The 20,397-nt window shown below is 41.9% G+C and overlaps 1 protein-coding gene across 1 annotated transcript in view; it reads left to right on the top strand.

The window, feature by feature from the left end:
* MACROD2 (mono-ADP ribosylhydrolase 2) overlaps nucleotides 1-20,397 on the top strand; it is a 1,327,587-nt gene that overhangs the window by 426,032 nt on the left and 881,158 nt on the right. Inside the window, exon 5 of the mRNA XM_026653173.1 lies at nucleotides 15,805-15,921. Coding sequence (XP_026508958.1) covers nucleotides 15,805-15,921 — 117 coding nt within the window. The remainder of the gene's footprint in view (nucleotides 1-15,804; nucleotides 15,922-20,397) is intronic.

Raw genomic sequence — 20,397 nt, forward strand, 5'->3', positions numbered from 1 at the left:
ATGGCCACTCGCTTCTGGACAGTCAGGGCTGCTCGCATGCGGGTGTCCTTGCGCTTCAGGGCAGGGGACAGCAAGTCACAAAGTTCCAGGAAAGTCCCCTTCCGCATGCGAAAGTTTCGCAGCCACTGGGATTCATCCCAGACCTGAAGCACTATGCGGTCCCACCAGTCCATGCTTGTTTCCCGGGCCCAGAATCGCCGTTCAACAAAATCCACATGCCCCATTGCCACCGTGATGTCCTGGGCGCTGGGGCTCGTGGTTTCTGACAGCTCTGTGCTACTCTCCGACTTCAGGCCCTCACGGCGGTGCCGTAGCCTCCTCGCCTGATTTCTCTGCATCTGCCTCAGGGAAAGGTGTATGATAAGCTGCGAGGCGTTGAGAACGGCCACAACTGCAGCGATGGTCGCAGCGGGATCCATGATCGCAGTGCTGTGGCGTCCGCGCTGTCACTGATCTAAAAGTGCGCAAAATGATTTCCCGCCGGCGCTTTCAGGGAGGGAGGGAGGGCGGTAGTGACTGACGGATGACGACAGTTACCCAAAAGCACCCTCGCCACATTTTTTTACCCAGAAGGCATTGGGGGCTCGACCCAGAATTCCAATGGGCAGCGGGGACTGCGGGAACTGTGGGATAGCTGCCCACAGTGCACTGCTTCCAATGTCGACGCTTTCCCTGGTAGTGTGGACTGACAAAGTCGAATTACTGTCCTTAGTGTGGACACACACGTTCGACTTTCTAATATCGATTGCACATATTCGATTTAACTAAAATCGAACTACTCTCGTAGTGTAGACATACCCTAAGATACCTTCAGAGGAGGGAGTAACCGCATTGTCCTGTCTCAGCTTCAGAAGGCCCTAATGGATCCTGTTTCTGCAATGGCTGCTTCCATTCTTCAGGTGCCTGACGCAACCCCATATTGCATCCCTATAATTAAAATCCCTATTCTTTAGTGACTTGCTGTGTAGCGACATCATATTTATTCATCATCTATACTGAAGATTTAGGGCCCCAAACCTGCAAAGACGTGTGTGTGAGTAGCTGTCATTTACTTCATGCAATCAACCATGTCTCTGTGAAGTTAGCGAATCTCTTTCCCTTTGATTTCAGTGGGAAAAGAGTTGATTTTTTGACACCGTATTTAGGTGTCAATATGCATTTCCAATTATCCTGGAATGAAATTGTCACAGCCTGTCAGACTGCGGGGAAAACACATTAGTTGTTGGGGCTCCATTTTGCAGAATCACTGTACAATTATTTCTCAATCTATTCTTTGTGAATCCTTGAACTGTGACTGACAACCATTAGCCAATCACAGTGAATAAATTTGTATAATCACTGTGATTACTGCTTAATAACTGTACTATGAACATGCAAATCTCTACTCTGGCTACTATCATCCATTTTCCATGATTGGCCCATGCACTCAAAATTTTCAAAATGTTTTGCTAGTAACAGAGATGGCCACTGCAATCTCTCACCCATTCACCTGAAGTAGTAAAACTACAAAGACTACAGGAAAGAGAAGGGGAAAAATGCCAAAAAGTAAAAGAAAATGATGCTATCAAACAGTGAGTAGGGAAAGTATTTAAAACAATACAAACCACTCACCCCACCTTTTGTTTCCCTGCTGACATTCTCTTCACTCCTTGCAGGCGAGCAATACTCCTGTCAAACTAACTGCAATATATTTGTGTTCACACTGGTGGCGTGGTCAGAAGACCTGGCTGACAGTGGGGGACAGATGTATATGCTTCTATACATTTGAAAGATGTTCATATTCTGCATTTGTGCAGCATCAGAACCTAGGAAGAAGGCCTATCTGCCTGCCCCCTCTCCTCAGTTCATTCTTTTAACACTGCCTGTTTGGGGTTTGCAATTTTTTCATCTTTTGTTTAGAATTTAAATATTTAATTTAACATTTCTGTAGATGAATTTGATGGTGGTTCTTGTTAACTTGGAAATATATTATAGGTCAATGAGCCGCAAAGACCATTGAATTCATTCATCCTACCATATGATTAATGCCTCAGTAAACAGGAAGTGTCCTCTATTACTTATTTAAATATTAAGGATGTGACAGCAAATGAGGTTTTGTGTGAATGTTGTATTTTTGCCAATAGATAGTTAGGGTCTGGAATTTGTACATGAAGATAAATAGACATGCTCCTTCTGAGAGTGCTCCTCTGAAGCTCATTCCAAAGGAAAGGCACTATTGAAAGAGAATGTACTACTGGTATCTAAATTGAATGGGGATGGAGGGATACTCGTGTGGAATGAAGAATGCAGTATTTCCACCGTAATGTGCAAATCCCAGACACCATCTGCCTAAATAACAATTTAATTTAAAACAAAACTGCATTTGCTGCCACAAATTTTTAAATGCATGCTGAAACTTAACTAACAGTTTTCCCCATTAAAGTAAGTAGGACAGATATTCTATCCATCACAGTTCATCAAACTCCCTGCCTTTCTACAGGAACATTAGGTACTTATGTATGATTCATTCCAAAGTTAAATTTTGGCATGGTGGGGCAAGAGGGAATCCTTTGTCTTTGATTCCAGGTTACATGTTGTGATGTTTCCTTTATCATAGAATCATAGAATATCAGGGTTGGAAGGGACCTCAGGAGGTCATCTAGTCCAACCTCCTGCCCAAAGCAGGAGCAATCCCCAACTAAATCATCCCAGCCAGGGCTTTGTCAAGCCGGGCCTTAAACACCTCTAAGGAAGGAGATTCCACCACCTCCCTAGGCAACCCATTCCAGTGCTTCACCACCCTCCTAGTGAAAAAGTTTTTCCTAATATCCAACCTAAACCTCCCCCACTGCAACTTGAGATCCTTACTCCTTGATCTGTCATCTGGTACCATTGAAAACAGTCTAGATCCATCCTCTTTGGAACCCCCTTTCAGGTAGTTGAAAGCAGCTATCAAATCCCCCCTCATTCTTCTCTTCTGCATACTAAATAATCCCAGTTCCCTCAGCCTCTCCTCATAAATCATGTGCTCCAGCCCACTAATCCTTTTTGTTGCCCTCCGCTGGACTCTTTCTAGTTTTTCCACATCCTTCTTGTAGTGTGCAGCCGAAAACTGGACACAGTACTCCAGATGAGGCCTCATCAATGCCGAATAGAGGGGAATGATCACGTCCCTCAATCTGCTGGCAATGCTCCTACTTATACAGTCCAAAATGCCGTTAGCCTTCTTGGCAACAAGGGCACACTGTTGACTCATATCCAGCTTTTCGTCCACTGTAACCCCTACGTCCTTTTCTGCAGAACTGCTGCCTAGCCACTCGGTCCCTAGTCTGTAGCAGTGCATCAGATTAGGGACCAAGACCTGTTAGTTTTTCAGAACAGGAATCTCTTTACAATTCTGACTGGAATCAGTCTCCAGAAAAACATAAAAACAAACAGTGAAACAAAGTTGAGACTTTTGGTCCTTACGTCTTGTTTTTCTTGTTGTGATGGATGCAGTATTTTTAAGGTCTTGACTGCCCCATATTCTCATTTGTAAGAGAAAATGAAATGTCAGGTGTCTGGACAGTTAAAGGAAGAATGTGATTCCTGCACACATGTCTTAATGTCAGGTTCTTGGACGGGGAAGAACACTGAAAGATTCAACTGGAGTGTTTCCTAGTTGTTTTTTACTGCCAAAAGTGTGACATTCGTACCAGTTTACAAGACCCATGTTTCACTGAGCCCTTATGTTGTTTGAATGGGTTGATGAAAGTGTGAATTCAGTTGACATTATAACTCTGTTTACATATTTGGATGTGCAGCATTGGGACCGAAAAACATGGCACCCTAAGGGGCAGATGAAACAAATGTTTTTTGTGTGGAACACTGCTTTTCTTTCAAATAAGTTAGCATTTTGATCTCTGGCACTGCAGGACAGCTTTTCCATTTTTGCATGTATTTTAAATTTCCCCATATCCTTGATATGGCAAAACATTTTCCTAATATAACAAAAACTCACCAGTCAAAATGTGAAAGGAGAGGGATCTATTTTCCTTAGTATCAGAGGGGTAGCCGTCTTAGTCTGTATCCACAAAAACAACAAGGAATCTGGTGGCATCTTAAAGACTAACAGATTTATTTGGGCATAAAAAACCCACTTCTTCAGATGCATGGAGGGAAAATTACAGATACAGGCATAAATATATATTGGCACTTGAAGAGAACGGAGTTACCTTACAAGTGGAGAACCACTGTTGACAAGGCCAGTTCAGTCAGGGTGGATGTGGTCCACTCCCAATAATTGAGGAGGAGGTGTCAATACCAAGAGAGGGAAAATTGCTTTTGTAGTGAGCCAGCCACTCCCAGTGCCTATTCAAGCCCAAATTGATGGTGTTAAGTTTGGAAATTAATTGTAGTTCTGCAGTTTCTCTTTGAAGTCTGTTTTTGAAGGTTTTTTTGTTGAAGAATGGCCACTTTTAAATCTGTTGAGTCTCCAGGTAGATTGAAGTGTTCTCCTACTGGCTTTTGTATGTTACCATTACTGATCTCTGATTTGTATCCATTTATCCTTTTACATAGAGACTGTCCGGTTTGGCCAATGTACATGGCAGAGGGGCATTGCTGGCACATGATGGTATATATCACATTAGTAGATGTGCAAGTGATTGAGCCTCTGATGGTGTGGCTGGGTCCTATGATGGTGTCTGTATCCAGGGCCGCCCAGAGGGGGGGCAAGTGGGGCAATTTGCCCCGGGCTCCACAGGGGCCCCCACGAGAATGGCTGAGGCTCCCTCTCCGGCCCGACCCCGCCTCCGCCCCTCTCCCGGTGGTAAGGGGGCGGGGCTGCGAGCTCCGGGCCGAGCGGCGGGAGCTCAGGCCCCGGTGGAACTCGCAGCCCCACCCCCTTCCCATGCGGTTCTGAGCAGGGAGGAGCTCAGGCCCCACCGGAGTCACGCTGCCGCGCTGTCCAGGGATGCTCCTGGATGCGGCATGCTGAGGCTCCAGGTGAGGGAGGAGCTGGGGGTAAGGGGCCGGGGCCGGGGGGTTGGATAAGGGGCAGGGAGGGGGCAGAGGTTGGGGGGGCGGTCAGAGGACAGGGAACAGGGGGGTTGGATCGTGGGCGTTCTGGGGGTCTGTCAGGACTCGGCAGGGGGGTGGATAGGGGTCGGGGCAGTCATGGGACAGGGAGCAGGGGTGGGGTCCTGGCGTGGTGGTTGGGGGGGGTCGTCTCTGGGGGACGGTGAGGGGACAAGGAGCAGGATGGGTTGGGGATTCTGATGGAAGTGGGCAGTCGAGGGCAGGAAGTGGGTGGGGGTTGGATATGGGGCAGGGACAGGCTGTTTGGGAGGCACAGCCTTCCCTACCCTAAAGCTCATTCAGCGGTTTGAGGCTTGCAGAAGAGCCAAGCTGTTAGCTTTTCCATTACGGCTGCCGTCCCTTTCACTTCTCAAATGCCAAATTATAGTCTATATTTAATTTCAGTGCCATAGGGAGATTCATGTCAGGGGAGGGTAGCTTCATTTAAAATTAGCCACTGGGGGAGGGATCACATCCTACACCACCTACCTCCTTCCCAACCCTACCAAGGGAGACCCCCCCCCCCTCCCCTGCATTCCCTGAGGCTTCAGAGGGGTTAATTCAGTGTTTCTCAAACTTTTGTACTGGTGACCCCTTTCACATAGCAAACCTCTGAGTGTGACCCCCCCTTATAAATTAAAAACACTTTTTTATATATTTAACACTATTATAAATGCTGGAGGCAAAGCGGGGTTTGAGGTGGAGGCTGGCAGCTCGTGACCCCCAGTAGTAACCTCGTGACACCCTGAGCGGTCCTGACTCCCAGTTTGAGACCCCCTGAGTTAATTTAATTTTAGCACCCTGTGTCCATTCACATGCATGTGCTATTTTGAGCATTTCAGTTTTCACAACATAGGCTCATCCCAGATTCTGGAACAAGCTCAAATGCTCAGTTCGTGGAATATGTACATAGTCTATACTAAAGACAAACCCACAGTAACCGTCTCCAGTTTATGAGGGACCCCATGGAGCCAGTCTCTAGGAAACAGATAAATGCATGGAGGTTAAGTCCATTAATGGCTATTAGCCAGGATGGGTAAGGAATGGTGTCCCTAGCCTCTGTTTCTCAGAGGGTGGATGGAGATGGATGGCAGGAGAGAGATCACTTGATCAGTAGCTGTTAGGTTCACTCCCTCTGGGGTACTTGGCATTGGCCATTGTTGGTAGACAGGATACTGGGCTGGATGGACCTTTGGTCTGACCCAGTATGGCCATTCTTATGTTCTTATGTTCTAACCTAAATGAACCCAAAGTTATGGAGACAGATATGAGTCAAGGAAGCCAGCAGAGTATCAGAAACCTTGAAAAATCTCTGACTGGATGGGCTCAGGCGTTTGGTCACAAGCTGAGGTGGTTTAAAAGTTTTGGATTTCTTTTAAGCAGAATTTTTTTATTGTTTCTTTAAACAATCAAACACAACAAGCAGCAAATATTTGGCCACACACTTCTGAAACCCCAAATCATATTCAGGTTTTGGCAGACTAATTTCAGCTTTTCAATTAAAAAAACCACAACAAATTTTGAAGGAAAGCAGACATTGTCCGTGATTTTTTCTGCTTTTTAATGAGCTTTAGTGCCTTTTAGCACTAGCTGATGCTGAGAACCAGTGATACCTTGTAAAGAAGTTTTCTCAAAACTGGGATTGTGCCGAGATGCGGAAGGTTTATTTTTCCCAGGGCCGCCCGTGGGGGAGGGGAGGGCGGCGAGGGAAGCAAGTGGGGCAATTTGCCCTAGGGCCCGCAGGGGCCCCCACGAGAATAAAGTATTGTATCGTTGTTTTTTTTATGGAAGGGGCCCCTGAAATTGCTTTGCCTTATGCCCCCTGAATCCTCTGGGCGGCCCTGTCTGTATCTGTAATTTTCACTCCATGCATCTGAAGAAGCTTATGCCCAAATAAATCTGTTAGTCTTTAAGGTGCCACCAGACTCCTCATTATTTTCCTTAGTGTGCACATAGTAATGTTAATTACCAACATGTAATAAGGGTAGAATAACCCTCTTAGGCTATGGCTACTATAATATGAATTACTACAAACAAGCCGACTGATTACAATAGAATATGTGTTCGCTTTTATATATACACAGTTAATAATGTGGGAGACTGGTGTCCCAGAATGATTTATCCTTCTATCTATTTTTTTTTTGGTGATGGCATTATCTATCAAGTGATCATCTCCTGTCCTTTTAGGTCAACAAAGCTGCAGCTGATATTCATGCATAAAAGCTGCTAATTGGTCCAACATAACCAAATGGTGGTAATGTAAATCAGCAAGAGAACACAGGTCAAAGTACACTCAGGACATTACTGGTGAATTTGTTAACTAAGGCTCTGTACACACTACAGCTTACGTTAGTATAAATGATGTCACTCAGAGGTGTGAATAAGTTACACCGACTTAAGCACCGGTGTGGACAGCACTATGTCGGCTGGAGAGCTTCTCCCACTGACATAGCTACCGCCGCTTGTGGGGGTTGGAGTAATTAAGTTGATGGGAGAGCTCTCTCCCTTCGGCTTAGCGTATCTGCACTACCGTGCTCCAGTTAAGCTTTTTGTGTGACCTTGGGCAAGTCACATTTTGAAACACAGGCACTTAAAATCCACAATGAGGCACCTAAATAGTGGCCTGAGTTTCAGAGGTGCTAACCACTCACAGATCTTGTTGGCTTGACTCCCCTGATCCAGCACCTCTTTTTTTTTTTTAAAAAAAAAAGGATAAGAGCATGGATTTAGGTACACCCACACTGGAAAATCCTTCTGACTCCCATTCCTCTAAGTACCTTGCTGAATTGGGGTAACTGTGCCTCAGTTTCTCAGTAAAATGAAGATATTACTTCACAGAATAGTTGAAAGGTTTAAGTAGTTCATGTCTGTACAGCATCTTGAGATCCCTGGATGGAAAATACTATGTAAGTACAAAATGTTTAGTAGTAATTATGTTGGAGGCCCTTAAAATGGATGCATTGATTACAAATCTTCAGTTCATTAACGTGCTTAATGGTGTTTTTATTATAGACTACCTCCTCAAGTCACGTCTTGACTGGCATCTTTGTTCTGACACTGCTTATCTTTTAGGGATTCCACCATTACTCATCATAGCAGCAGCTGGTGGTTCCTATGGTGGGGCACTTGTTTCTCCTTGACATCTATCTCAGTCAAGCTCTCCCAGCTTTACCCCAAACTTATTTTTCCCTTCCCCTCATGCACTCCCCCTATATTTGCTTTCCTGGCTGTTACGTTAGAGGATAATGTTATTGTAATATTTTTATTAGTGAAAAATGTGTTTAATGTATCTGGCCCTTCTGTTGAAATCAGTGGAAGTTTTGCCATTGACTGAATTGCAAATGAGGTTGGGCTCATTCTGAATTATTGTATAATGTCGCAAGCAGCTTAGGCTAAAAAGAGAAATAAAATTAATAGTATAAGTAATATAATATCACAATATTTTCTTGTTTCTAAATACTATAGAGACTTTATATTAACTGTAATTTACAAAAATAAAACCCATATTAACCATACCATTTAATTTTAAACAATTTTTTGTCCAATTTAATTAACTTGCCTCCTGGGTGAGTTATACCTTTAACAAGATGCAATTCATCTTGAGGTACAGTGGACTCCACTCAAGATGGCCATAGATATGGAATGTTCAGGCCATCTAGTAGCTTGCCCAAGCAAAAGTCAACTTCTTGAACCAAATCCACTTCTTGCACTTATTCTTCCACTATATAGAAATTTGTTGTTTCTGGGCCTTTCCCCCTATGTGGTTATATCCCCTTTCTCTGCCTGATGTCTCCCTTTGCTGTCCGGGTTCCCTAAATTGCTGACTTCCCCTGCTTGGTGTGCTCTGATGAGTCTTGTCTTCTTCATTCATTAATTATTGCTCCTGCTTCTGACTTGACTCAGTTAAATCCCTTACAGCATTGGTAAATAGCTCTCTTTGGTGCCCAGTTGTCACTATCATTATCTCAGTAAGTTCCAGGCACAACAAAGTGACAGTGGCATTGTGGTAACATCTCGTATGAAGGTTCTTTTCATATAAGATTATAGGTAAAATTCTCATTTCAGTTACCACCTGTGTAACACCATGGAATTCAGTGGAGTTGTGTGAAGGAGGAGAATTGGATCCTATATGTTAAAATCTAGCCTGTTTCGGACAGTCTCAGTTTTAATTGTGGTTTTGGTCCTTTCATTTTTATCTCTTTTTCTCATCTTCTGAATCATTCTGGGCTGGTCAATGGGAATTAAAATAATCAATGTTAGGAAATAATTTTTGTATAGTAGTCAGCTTCGGTTGTTCACTCTGATGCTGATGAACTTCCCAGACATGCTCTACCAGTTTGTCTAACTGGGATCATTTCTTTTTCAGTTTCCATATGGCCCCTTTATCCTAAGGAGTTCTGTAGTGAACACTAGTTCTGATTGCACTACAAGTGTGTTATAAACTTGCCAAAACAACTCCCTGCTGCCCCTCCTGGCTACATCTGATATAATCATTAAAGCAACCATTTATATTCAGTCCTAACATTCATGTGGGAAAACAGTATTGCATGACAGACACAACACCTACAAGTAACTTTTCTAATTACATCTTGTGAACTTCCTGATGAAGACAAATGTAAATCTGGGAAAGAAACTGAAAAGCAAGAGTTGGGGGGGAATAATGTGTAGCTTTTTAAACTATATTATATGATATTACTGGTTATGTTGTTTATACAGTGAGTTCCAGCTCATCCAGACTTAATATGCAAGGTCAGAAAAGAAGTTTGAGTCCTTCCCCTGAGTTTTGTATTGTTTTGCTGTTGGGTTTGATTACCTTACCATTTTTTATTACCATCTGCATTGCGAGGCTAGATCTGCTGAGGTTTTTTTTTTTTTAAACAGCATCCCAGGGCACCTTTAATTCTGCATTTTCTGTGGTTTTGCTTCATTTGCAGCTTTAAGAGATTTTCTGTAAATACATTTATCCTACATTGTACATCAGTAAATTGTCTAGTGTTTGCTGTATAATTTTAACCGCTTAATTCCAAAGAGCAGATAAAGTTTTAGCATACAGCTACTGTAAAAAGAATTCATGAGTGAAGTGTTAAATTTCTATTGTTCTTTACTGTGTACTATAAAAGGACACTGATGACAGCATTTTATAGGTGTTTTTTAAACTTCATTGTTTTTAATACACTTTCAAAAGCCTGAAAACAAAATTCCATTACAAAATGATTTTGCCTTTGTGTCTTCTCTTAAGCAGTGATTTTCAATCAATAATAAAATAAACAGTTTACTTCCTTGTTGTGCACTTCATCCCATTGATCATGTTAGCACTGAGAAGAGGTTTTTCTTAGTTAACTACTTCTCCAGGAACATTAAGAAAAAAAATACTGTCTCTTGTGGGTCCTAAATTATAGATGGGATTGCTAATATTTTTAAATGAAAAATAGAGGGGTGATACTTTTAAAAAATACTGGTTTTTATTGTGCTTTATATGTTCAAAGTTTTGTACAGACATTAACAATTTAAAGTAAAGAGTCAAATCTGAATTCATGACATGAAAATTAATTCATGGCTATAGAGGAAGGCGACATGTTTAGGTCATATCTATCAACAATCATGCTGATAACCAAAACTTTGCCTTGTCTATAAACTACTTATTCTGTCTCAGAGATGGGACAGTCCTGTGAATTCTACCTGGAAATGCAGATTGGTTGGACTGAAACATTTAATAATTTTTTGACAACTTTGGCAAATTATTTCTGTTGAAACAAGCAAACAAAAAACGAAGTGTAAGTAGATGTCTTTGTGCCAGAATGCACGTCCAACATGTAGCTTACATTTCTGAGAGAGGTTCCACCCTTTTGTCTCTTGTATGCTTTCTTGTCACATAAAGCTGACAGTTTGATCTGTAGGACTTTCTTCATCCATATGATAATTTGGGAATTATGTGTCTGGATTATAATACCTAGCTCTTACTTAGCACTTTTCATCCATAGATTGCCAAGTGCTTTACAAAGGCAGTCGGTATCATTATGTGTACTGTTTCCTTAAATCTGTAGTAGGAAGCCAACTGGAGGTGCCTAAGGAAGGTTCTATGCAGAAGCTCGCCAGTGAAGCAGAGAAAGAGACAGAATAGCTTTCGGAATAACACTGTTCTCCTTATTGTAATGAAGCTTTTGTTCAATGTTAGAAGAAAGTGACTCTTTGTGATAATTTGTCTTTGTCACATGATACAAATTAGATCAGATTTAATCCTAATTATCTGTATTTTTACAATTAGTTGTATACAAGGATTCTAGGAGAGAAACAGTGGTGAATGGTTAATATTTTCCAAACGAGTGAAACAAATCTGTTCCAGAATTGCAGATCAGTTATAGATCAAACTGATCATACAGCTGAAGTGTCTTAAACCAATATGTTGAAGAGTCTTCATCTTTTTATTAAAAAAAGTAATATGGCAGTATGCCAATATTATCATGTACATTTCTTCCTCCATCTCTGTACAATAACAGTATATCTTTGGCCATCGTTTTTCCCTCCTGACTTGTCACCATTATCTGTAATTTTGATTAAGTTATGCTAACAATGCTTACTTCACTCTAGCTTGCATTGCTAGTCAGCACACTCCTAGAGAAAATGAAATATCTCATATAAATCTTCTATGCATGCCCTGTACATGATTTTTGAATTAAAATAGCTAAGACGTGTTTTAACAGCAACTGAAGTATCACATTCAAATTTGCCAAGCCACTCCTGTCTTTGCCAGATATTTTATATTATGCAGTGTGTTCTCATTTTGGCAGTAGGTTTCATTGCATATATTTTTGCAATGAGAATTATCACACTTTATTTTTAATCTTACAGAATATTTTTTTTTTTACTAAAGATAGACCTACATCTAATTGTAAAATGATGTTTTGCATTATTCACATTTTCCACTCAGCATGATGATTTTTAATGCAGCAGTAGTAACTGTTCAAATAATTCTTTATGATGTTATATATAAAAAGAAAGCACACCTAGAAATTATATAAAATTTGCAGTGTCCATTTATCCCAATGATGGTTATCCAGAGAGAGAGCAAGTGTATGTGAGAATGATTCTGTAATCCAGTGGTGAGGGCACCCTGCTGGGAGGTAGGAGACCCTGGAGTCCAATCCCCCTGCTCCAACCACTTTTCTATTATTTGTCCACAGTGGAACAGCTTCAGTAGGAGTGAATGAGGGGACCCCATATCAGAATATGCCATAGTTCAGTGGTTAGAACACTCTCCTGACAGGTATCACACCCCTGTTCACATCTCTGCTTTCCCTCTGGCAGAGACTGGGGAATTGAGCCACAGTGTCTCACATCCCAGGCAAGAAATCTAACTACTGGGCTAAAAGTGATAAGGTGGGCACACAGCAGGGCCGCCCAGAGGATTCAGGGGTCCTGGGGCAAAGCAATTTTGGGGGCCCCTTCCATAAAAAAAAGTTGCAATACTATAGAATACTATATTCTTGTGGGGGCCCCTGCGGGGCCTGGGGCAAATTGCCCCACTTGCCCCCTCCCCCCCCGGGCGGCCCTGGCGCACAGCCCATTTCCTCCTCTGGCTGGATTCTGAATGGGACCTGATCTGATAGGTGACCTCTGAGCATGCCTAACTGGCTCAGGTCCTGCTTGTGCCTTAGGGAGCCAAATGCTTATCTTCCCTGGTTTGTGAATCACTGTTGGTTTCAGGTGAGAGAGATTTGTCCAGATGCCCAGAGAGATGCAGCAGTGTGCACACCCAGAAGCTGAAACATAGGAGCCTAGGGAACTTTTACTTTGGTAACTTGGGCGCCGAGTGAATTTAGGTGCCTTTGTGAATCAGGGCATAATACTGGAAAGGATTAATAATTCAGAATAGCATTTTATCTTGATAGTTGATGAAGCATTAATGTTGTAAAGACTTTTTTTTTTTTTTTTTTTTTTTACAAAAAATGTTTGAGGTCACAAGGTGTATTGGTTTTACTGATCCTTGGATGGGGAAAATGTGGGAGTTCCTCAATTAAATAACATTAATATGAATGCTGGAAACATCTGAAGTGTTTTCCCACTCCCCACGGGTTATAAACTTAAGTTTTTATATTAGCATCTCAGTCAACTGAATGGAGGTTTTAAAAATGCATTTCAAATGACATTTTTAGGTTATCTAGGGAGTAGGGAGCCTTGGATTATAAGCGACTATAATTGGTAATGACCTCACTGCATATTAAGCAGTGGGGGGGCCGTTGTCTGGCTTGTTGGAAAATGTGTGCACCCCTTTAAGGGCTAGAGAGCCAGGGAGTGACTTTCTGCTGCAGTTGGAGACCAGGTCAGCGTGGGGACACTAGGTGATCGGAAAAGGAGGGACTATATAGGTCCATGCTGGTTCAGGAAAAGCCAAGCCCTCTTTTACCTGGACTAGGTGAAACAGCTCCCCCCCATAGAATTGGTGAAATACCAGGTTTTGTCCCCACGGCGGGTTGGGGGGGCTTAGCTGGGGCGAACGTAAAACAGGAATTAGGGTACGATGTTACCGCTCATTTTGTAAATGTGGGGCAGATGTCCAGTGCAGGTACTCTGTACAGAAGGGATACGGTGACCAGATAAAATGGACTGGTAAAGGATTTAAAGGAAATACTCTTTAAAGGAGCATAAATGGGGGTTTCAAGGCTCCTATGACTAGTACGGGAGGGAGCCAATACCCCCTCCTGTATAGCCCCCCCATTAATCTTCATTTGAGTAGGGGGGCTGGTCAGGTCCCAGCAGCGGTTTGGCTGGGGACCTGGATGGATAAGGAGGAGGGGCTGACAGAAGCCCCCCTCAGATATATATTGAAATGATTATAGACTTACCTGCACTGCACACTTTTATCTGCCAGTTACTCCCAGACATTTAAGAATAAAGTTGCCACCTAATTAAACTAAATCCAGTGTCTCCTGTCCTTTTTCCAACATAGCTGGACAATGGAGCAGTAATTACCCAGTATTATGATAAGTAGCACACAACTTGCTTATGGCTGGAGGCCTTTTTGACACACATTTTATAGATATTGTTTTGAATGAGACAACTGCGGAACATTTCAGTAGAAACGTTACGAAACAGAATTCTTGAATTCTTTCTCATTGATTAGTATAAAACTCTTCAGAATGACGTGTTGGAAATTTAATGGCATATGTTCAGGATGGATTAAAAGGAATCATTTATACATTTTTATCAGGGCTGTCTGAATACTAACACGGGCAGAAAGCACATCAAAGAGAGCAATCAAATTTCTAAAATGCAATAAGGGCTCAGTCTTGCAAGGATATTAAGTACCCTCAACTTGATCTAACTTCATTGGTGTTGTGGGCATTCAGCATCTCATGGAGATGTTCAACACCATGAGAACCAAGTCCATACTCTTCACAATCCTTCTGAATATAGACTGTATCCTGGCAGGGAAGTGCTGGGGAAGAAATCTTCCATTCAGGGTTTCAAGAGTTCCCTAAGCTCTTGTATCCTGGCTTCAAGGGGTTGAACAATGAACAGTCAGTGGCTCTGCATAGTGACAAATCCATCCAATCTAGCCCTGCCATGCCACCGTATGACACCATGCGGGAAGCTCCAAGAACTGCACAGAGAATAGAATGTATACATCTCCTGTGCAAGCTCTTGAAATCCTGTTCGTCTCTTGCTCTTCATCATTGCATAGAACAGTGGACCAAACCTGCTATCCCTGAGACCCTTAAACTTTTAACTGGTTACATCTGAACACAACAACTGCATAGTACATATATAATACGTTTTTACTTTGTGTGCATAAATATGCATACACCTACAGCCTTTATATTTTGGCTTATTCTGCTTTTATTTATTTATTTTTGTGTTAACATCACATCTGAACCTATATGGGAAACATTTCACCAGTAATGGTGGCTCTGCAGTTGTCTTTTGATGGGACTTCGACACTGCTGCTGACTTAATGTCACATGGCAACTACTTCTTTGATTCAGTTAATGTTTCCCTTATTTTATACTGCCCTTTCCTGTACTCTGTTCGCTAATTACCATGTGATTTCTTTGATTGCTTGTTGAGATGGCAAAAATGCTGTGCCTGTATTTTTACTATTCTGCTACTGCTGAGATTCTTATTGCTGACTCTTGGGGGCAATGAGATCCATGAACTGTACTAGTTTTCTTGCATACTTAGCTGCTATTGCAGTCTTCTATAATTATGATTTAATTAACTTTTGAGTATTGCACAAATGTAAAAAAGTGTCAAAACAAGATAGCGATTGTAATTCTCAAATCGATGAACATTACTTCTTGGGATTTTATGTTATGCAGATACTGAGTAGTCCAGTGAGATTGAATGGTCTATATAATATAAGAGAAATCAGATGTGTGCAGTAGAGGGGAGTTTGATGGTCTGTGGTTAATCGACTTTTGTTTTGGTAACTTGTGGCCTAGAGCCTTGGCTAGATGTTCCTTTTACTCTTTTTATAAATAGCAGTAATAACATTTTGAAATATGCTTTGCTTTTTCTACTGCGTTTTCTTTCCCACTCAACAGCTGGCTGACTGAATATTAAGTGTTATTGGCCAAGAATGTTTTATTGTGCAAAAATATTATTATACACCTGTACACATGTGTAATAAATATACATATCCTTGTGGGTATGTATGCATACACACACTATACATATTAAATCTGCAGTAAATATCTGTCTGTATCCACATACCCATATGAATATATATCATGCTAGTTAACATTTAATCAATTTGTTTTGTTTTTGTAGTGGATGGCTGTATACACAGAGCTGCTGGGCCCTGCCTAGTTGCTGAATGTCGCAACTTGTGTGGCTGTGAGACTGGACAAGCTAAAATTACTTGTGGATATGACCTGCCTGCCAAATGTAAGTCAACTTCTTCACACACTTTTTGTTTTAAATCAGACAAACTTTTCACATGCTTTCCCCCACCCCAGAAGTCTAATTCAACTAGGTATTCGTTTAGAAAATTAGCAGTGATTTCATTAAGCATGTTTTGTGACAATCTCTTCCTCTCCCATCCTTTCAACAATTTAAACTTTTAAAAATAATTATTTCAGGTGTACTACATAGTGGAAATACAAACACAATGCATGTTTTATCTTACATTTTTTACAAGGTATAGTGTACTGTTTTATATATATGTTTATATAATAGGTAGTCTGAGGATCTGAAATAACTTAGACTAGGAACAAAGTGTGCATTATCATATTTAAGTTCCATGGAGACAGTTTTTGGAAATGATGCAGATTTCATATTCGTCACGCAGATTTCTTGATTGTGAATACATTGAGAGCTGAGGAGATCAAAGTGATGTATTGTGTTTTCAGCTGCTGTGTAGAGGCTGATTGGCAATTACTGTGAAGGCATCTGTCACACTTTAGCTTTCAGTGGAATGCAGTTTTCAGTGCTGGAATGTTTTTGCACTTTGAATGTGGGATTGTTAAAATTCCCATTCTGTTTAAAAAGGTAGAAGGTTATTTGATTGACCTTGTTGCGTAGAGGTTGAGCCAAACTTGGAAAAATAAACGTCAGGGTATTCATGGTGTGTTATGATAAGAGTCAATATTATTTAAGATCCTATAAAATGTATAAATGCAGGAAGTATTATTGATTTGGGATCTTACAGAGATGTGTATTAAGAGAGGTGCTTATATGTGAATTTCAAGAAAGCACCACGAGGATCTTCTCGTGACACCTGAGGTTCTCAGTTACGCACACAGTCCAGTGCGAGGAGCGTGCTTTAGCGAAACGTATTCAGATTTTCTCTTTGATTTTGCCATAGGCTGTTTTCCTGTAAAATCCAATTCACGTTGCAGTTATTAAGACTTGACATAGTGTTTTCATGGTCCTGCTGGGGTACGTCAGACAAAAATGAAAATTTTGGTCCTGGTTGTTTCGTGATCGTCTCTGCTAAAATGGAATTACCTAATTAAAACAAAAAAACAAAACAAAAACACAACACTACACACATGCCAACTTAGTCATTATTTAAGTGACAGAGATAACTATAAAATAGAAACCTTTGTTAAGGTTTACAGCCAGATTTTGCCATCTGTAATTCATGAATTATGAAAGGGGTGAATTCCACTGCGTGGAAAGTGCTGAGCAGTACCCATGGGGCATAGTTGTGTGGGGTTGTATTTGGCCAAAAATACTGTGAAGGTTTGTATAAAAAGAGAGTCGGTTATAGATGTTACCTGTCCAGAAGCAATCAGTTAACACTTCAAAATGGTCAACTTAAGTTAATTGTTCCAGAATTAGAAGTAGTGGCAAGACTGTTTTAGGTCAACTTTTCATTATATATACACTATAAAGCCCTTAACCTCTTTCTAACCCTTTCTCTGCCCCATCTCCATTGAAATAAAATGATTTTATATAACATTACTACCAGCGCTCATGCTGGGGTTTCACTAAATGCCACCCACACCCCTCAATGGGTAGGGGAACTTGATGATAGGGCCGGCAGTGAAAGGGACAGCCCCAGCAACAAGGGAGGGAGACACTTGCTGAGGGACACCAGGTAGCTCCTCAGCCCCTGGAAATCTCTGGCACTCACTGGCCAGCATTCCCCAGCTTGCAGGATTTAACTTAGGGCAGGGGCCTTGTGGAGCCTCTTTCAACTCTGTTCCACCTTGCCCACCTGAACTATGGGTCAGGAAGGAATTTTTTCTCCCATGGCCAACTGGCAGAGGACAGGGAAGTTTTTTTTGCCTTCCTCACAGCACCTGCAAGCCACAGTGGCTTAAGTAGGAATGCGCTTAGTACCTAGCTGAGGTACTTGGTTGAGCTGTTAATTCATCACAACTTGGGGCTGGTTTCCAGTGTGGTTAAAAGCATAAAATGAATGGTTCCCAGAGGTAAATGACCTGGGATTTTGGTGATGGGCCTTGGGCTCATGGGATAGGTTTAGACTTTATGGCCCTTAGAGGCTGAGGTCCCCACCCTTCTGCACCCTAGGTCCCCCTCACAATGGGGATTTGTGTGGTAGGATTCAGAGCGAGCTGAGTCCTAGGGACTAGGCTAAGGAGAGCCTACCTGGAGTTACAGATTATATGGTGGAAGCCCTGTAACCTCTATGCTGGAATCAACTAAATGCCTGGTATGAGTGTATGGGTGATGGGCGGGTAGTGCCCCTCCCCTGTGTTTATGTTCTGGCCTGCTGCTTAAAATCCATCCAAGTGCCTGTCCTTGTTTCCTTGCTGTGTCTGCATCAATGAAGATACACCCAAAAATCTTCATAGTTGTGTTTGCTTTAGATCCCAGAATTTGGATGCTTATTCAGACTGTTTCAACACCTTAAATCTCATGAGAACAGGTTTCCATTGAATTTTGGCACTTCGGGAACTGGGAAGAGCAGAGGCCCAGAAACATTAAAACACATTCAAACCTTTAAAAATAGTTTGGTTTGGTGTTAGATCTGGAAATGGGTAAAGTTTTGGATTAATTTTACATTTCCTTAATTGGTTTGCTCATGTTTAATTTTGATATTTATTTTTTCTCATTAAAATACATGGGAGGGATGAGACATAAAACTTACTCACCACTGGGTGCATAATTCCTTTCATATATTTTAATGAGAACAATTCAATATAAAAGTCAAAGCAACAAACACTACTGGAAAGTTTTACAACAATTGATGGGTTTTAATTCAAACCCGTTAGTTTTTGTGGAAGGAAGTCCTGCTTGAGACGTATAGTTTTTTATTTTAGGAGTGGTTAAAAATCACATACATACTATGACACAATGTAGACAGAAAAGTACCAGTAAGTGTTCCACTTAATCACCTGTTGTTGGAATAGCAAACTGTCCAGAAATTGAAATGTCAGAAAATGAGAGTTCTGCAACTGTATTTTTTACTTGTTCAAATAGCAACATGTCATGTGGAAAATATGCACCCAGTGACAAACAGACAGATCAGCAAGAAAACAAGGGTATACAACATATGTGCAGAAGGGCAAAATTAGATTTTCTTGGGTTCTCTTAGATTTTCATTGAAATATGTTTTGACTAAGTGTCATTTACCCTTGTTCTTTGAGAAGCTATTTGTTAAAGGTTAATTTGTTACTTAAACATCGTAAAACATCCATTTGAGAATTGTTAACTATTCAGGACTGTGTTTTCATGGAGACAGAAGCCAAAGAGCCATTGCATATTGTTAAGTCAATTTATGTCCGCTTTTAAATAACAGTATGACAATTTGATGTTGGAAACTATTTCCTATTATCCTTTGTGTCAGGAACTATACCAAACAGGAGCCCTAAAGTCAGTCATCCAGTTACACAGTGATGATATTATTGTTATGCATCAGCAATTTGTTTGGAAGATATTACTATATGGATTATAACTTGCCTTGGCAGTATTACCATGGCTTTTGGTGTTTTTTAAATACTAACTATATTAAGTTATTAATAATTCACATGTTTTTAATAATTTCTTTGTCGCTTTGCTCCCTTACAGTACTTGGCTGAGTGATAGTCCTAAATACATTTTTTCAGTGTTCAGTACCATGTTTTTCAACATGGATGTTACTATTATTCATTGATGCAACAGCACCCCAGACTGTTCTAGACATGTTACCTGCCCCAGTCTCTGGCCCTGTTACAGGGTGCTCTTCTCACCTCTGGGTGATGCCTACTTCTGGCGATTGGTCCGCCTGGTTCAGCACCCCTTTTCTCCTCTTCCACTGAATCTGCTCTCCTCCCGCTCACGGAGTCGCAGGACAGCTGCTTCGTGACTTGGCCCTCTGGTCAGGTCACACTGTGATTTCCCCTTCCGGGGGAGTCTCATAAAATCCTTCTGCACTGGCAGTGTCAGGTCGTTCTCACACCCACTGCCCTGCTTAAGTCGCTCCTGCAGTGACTAAGGCTAGGTCTACACTACCCGCCTGAATCGGCGGGCAGAAATCGACCTCTCGGGGATCGAATTATCGCGTCTCGTCGGGACGCGACAATCGATCCCCGAATCGACGCTCTTACTCCACCAGCGGAGGTGGGAGTAAGCGCCGTCGACGGGAAGCCGCGGAGGTCGATTTTTGCCACCGTCCTTACAGTGGGGTAAGTCGGCTGCGATACGTCGATTTCAGCTACGCTATTTGCGTACCTTAAATCGACCCCCCCCGTAGTGAAGACTTAGGCAAATCTTCCTGTTCACTGCCCTTAGCAGTACCACTCTGCAGTGGACGGTAGAAGAACCAAGGCCTGCCCTCTCCACTGGATTCCAGCCCAGGGCCCTACGGTGAGCAGTTAAGGTCTGCGGCTACATCCTCCTTACTGCTCTTGCCCCTGAACTAGTTCCTGTCGTGCTTCTCCCAGCTTTTCATTCTCCGCCCCTCTCTCTTAG

Source organism: Terrapene carolina, unplaced genomic scaffold, assembly GCF_002925995.2.
Source record: "Terrapene carolina triunguis isolate 2854851 unplaced genomic scaffold, T_m_triunguis-2.0 Scaffold132, whole genome shotgun sequence".
Lineage (NCBI taxonomy): Eukaryota > Metazoa > Chordata > Testudines > Emydidae > Terrapene > Terrapene triunguis.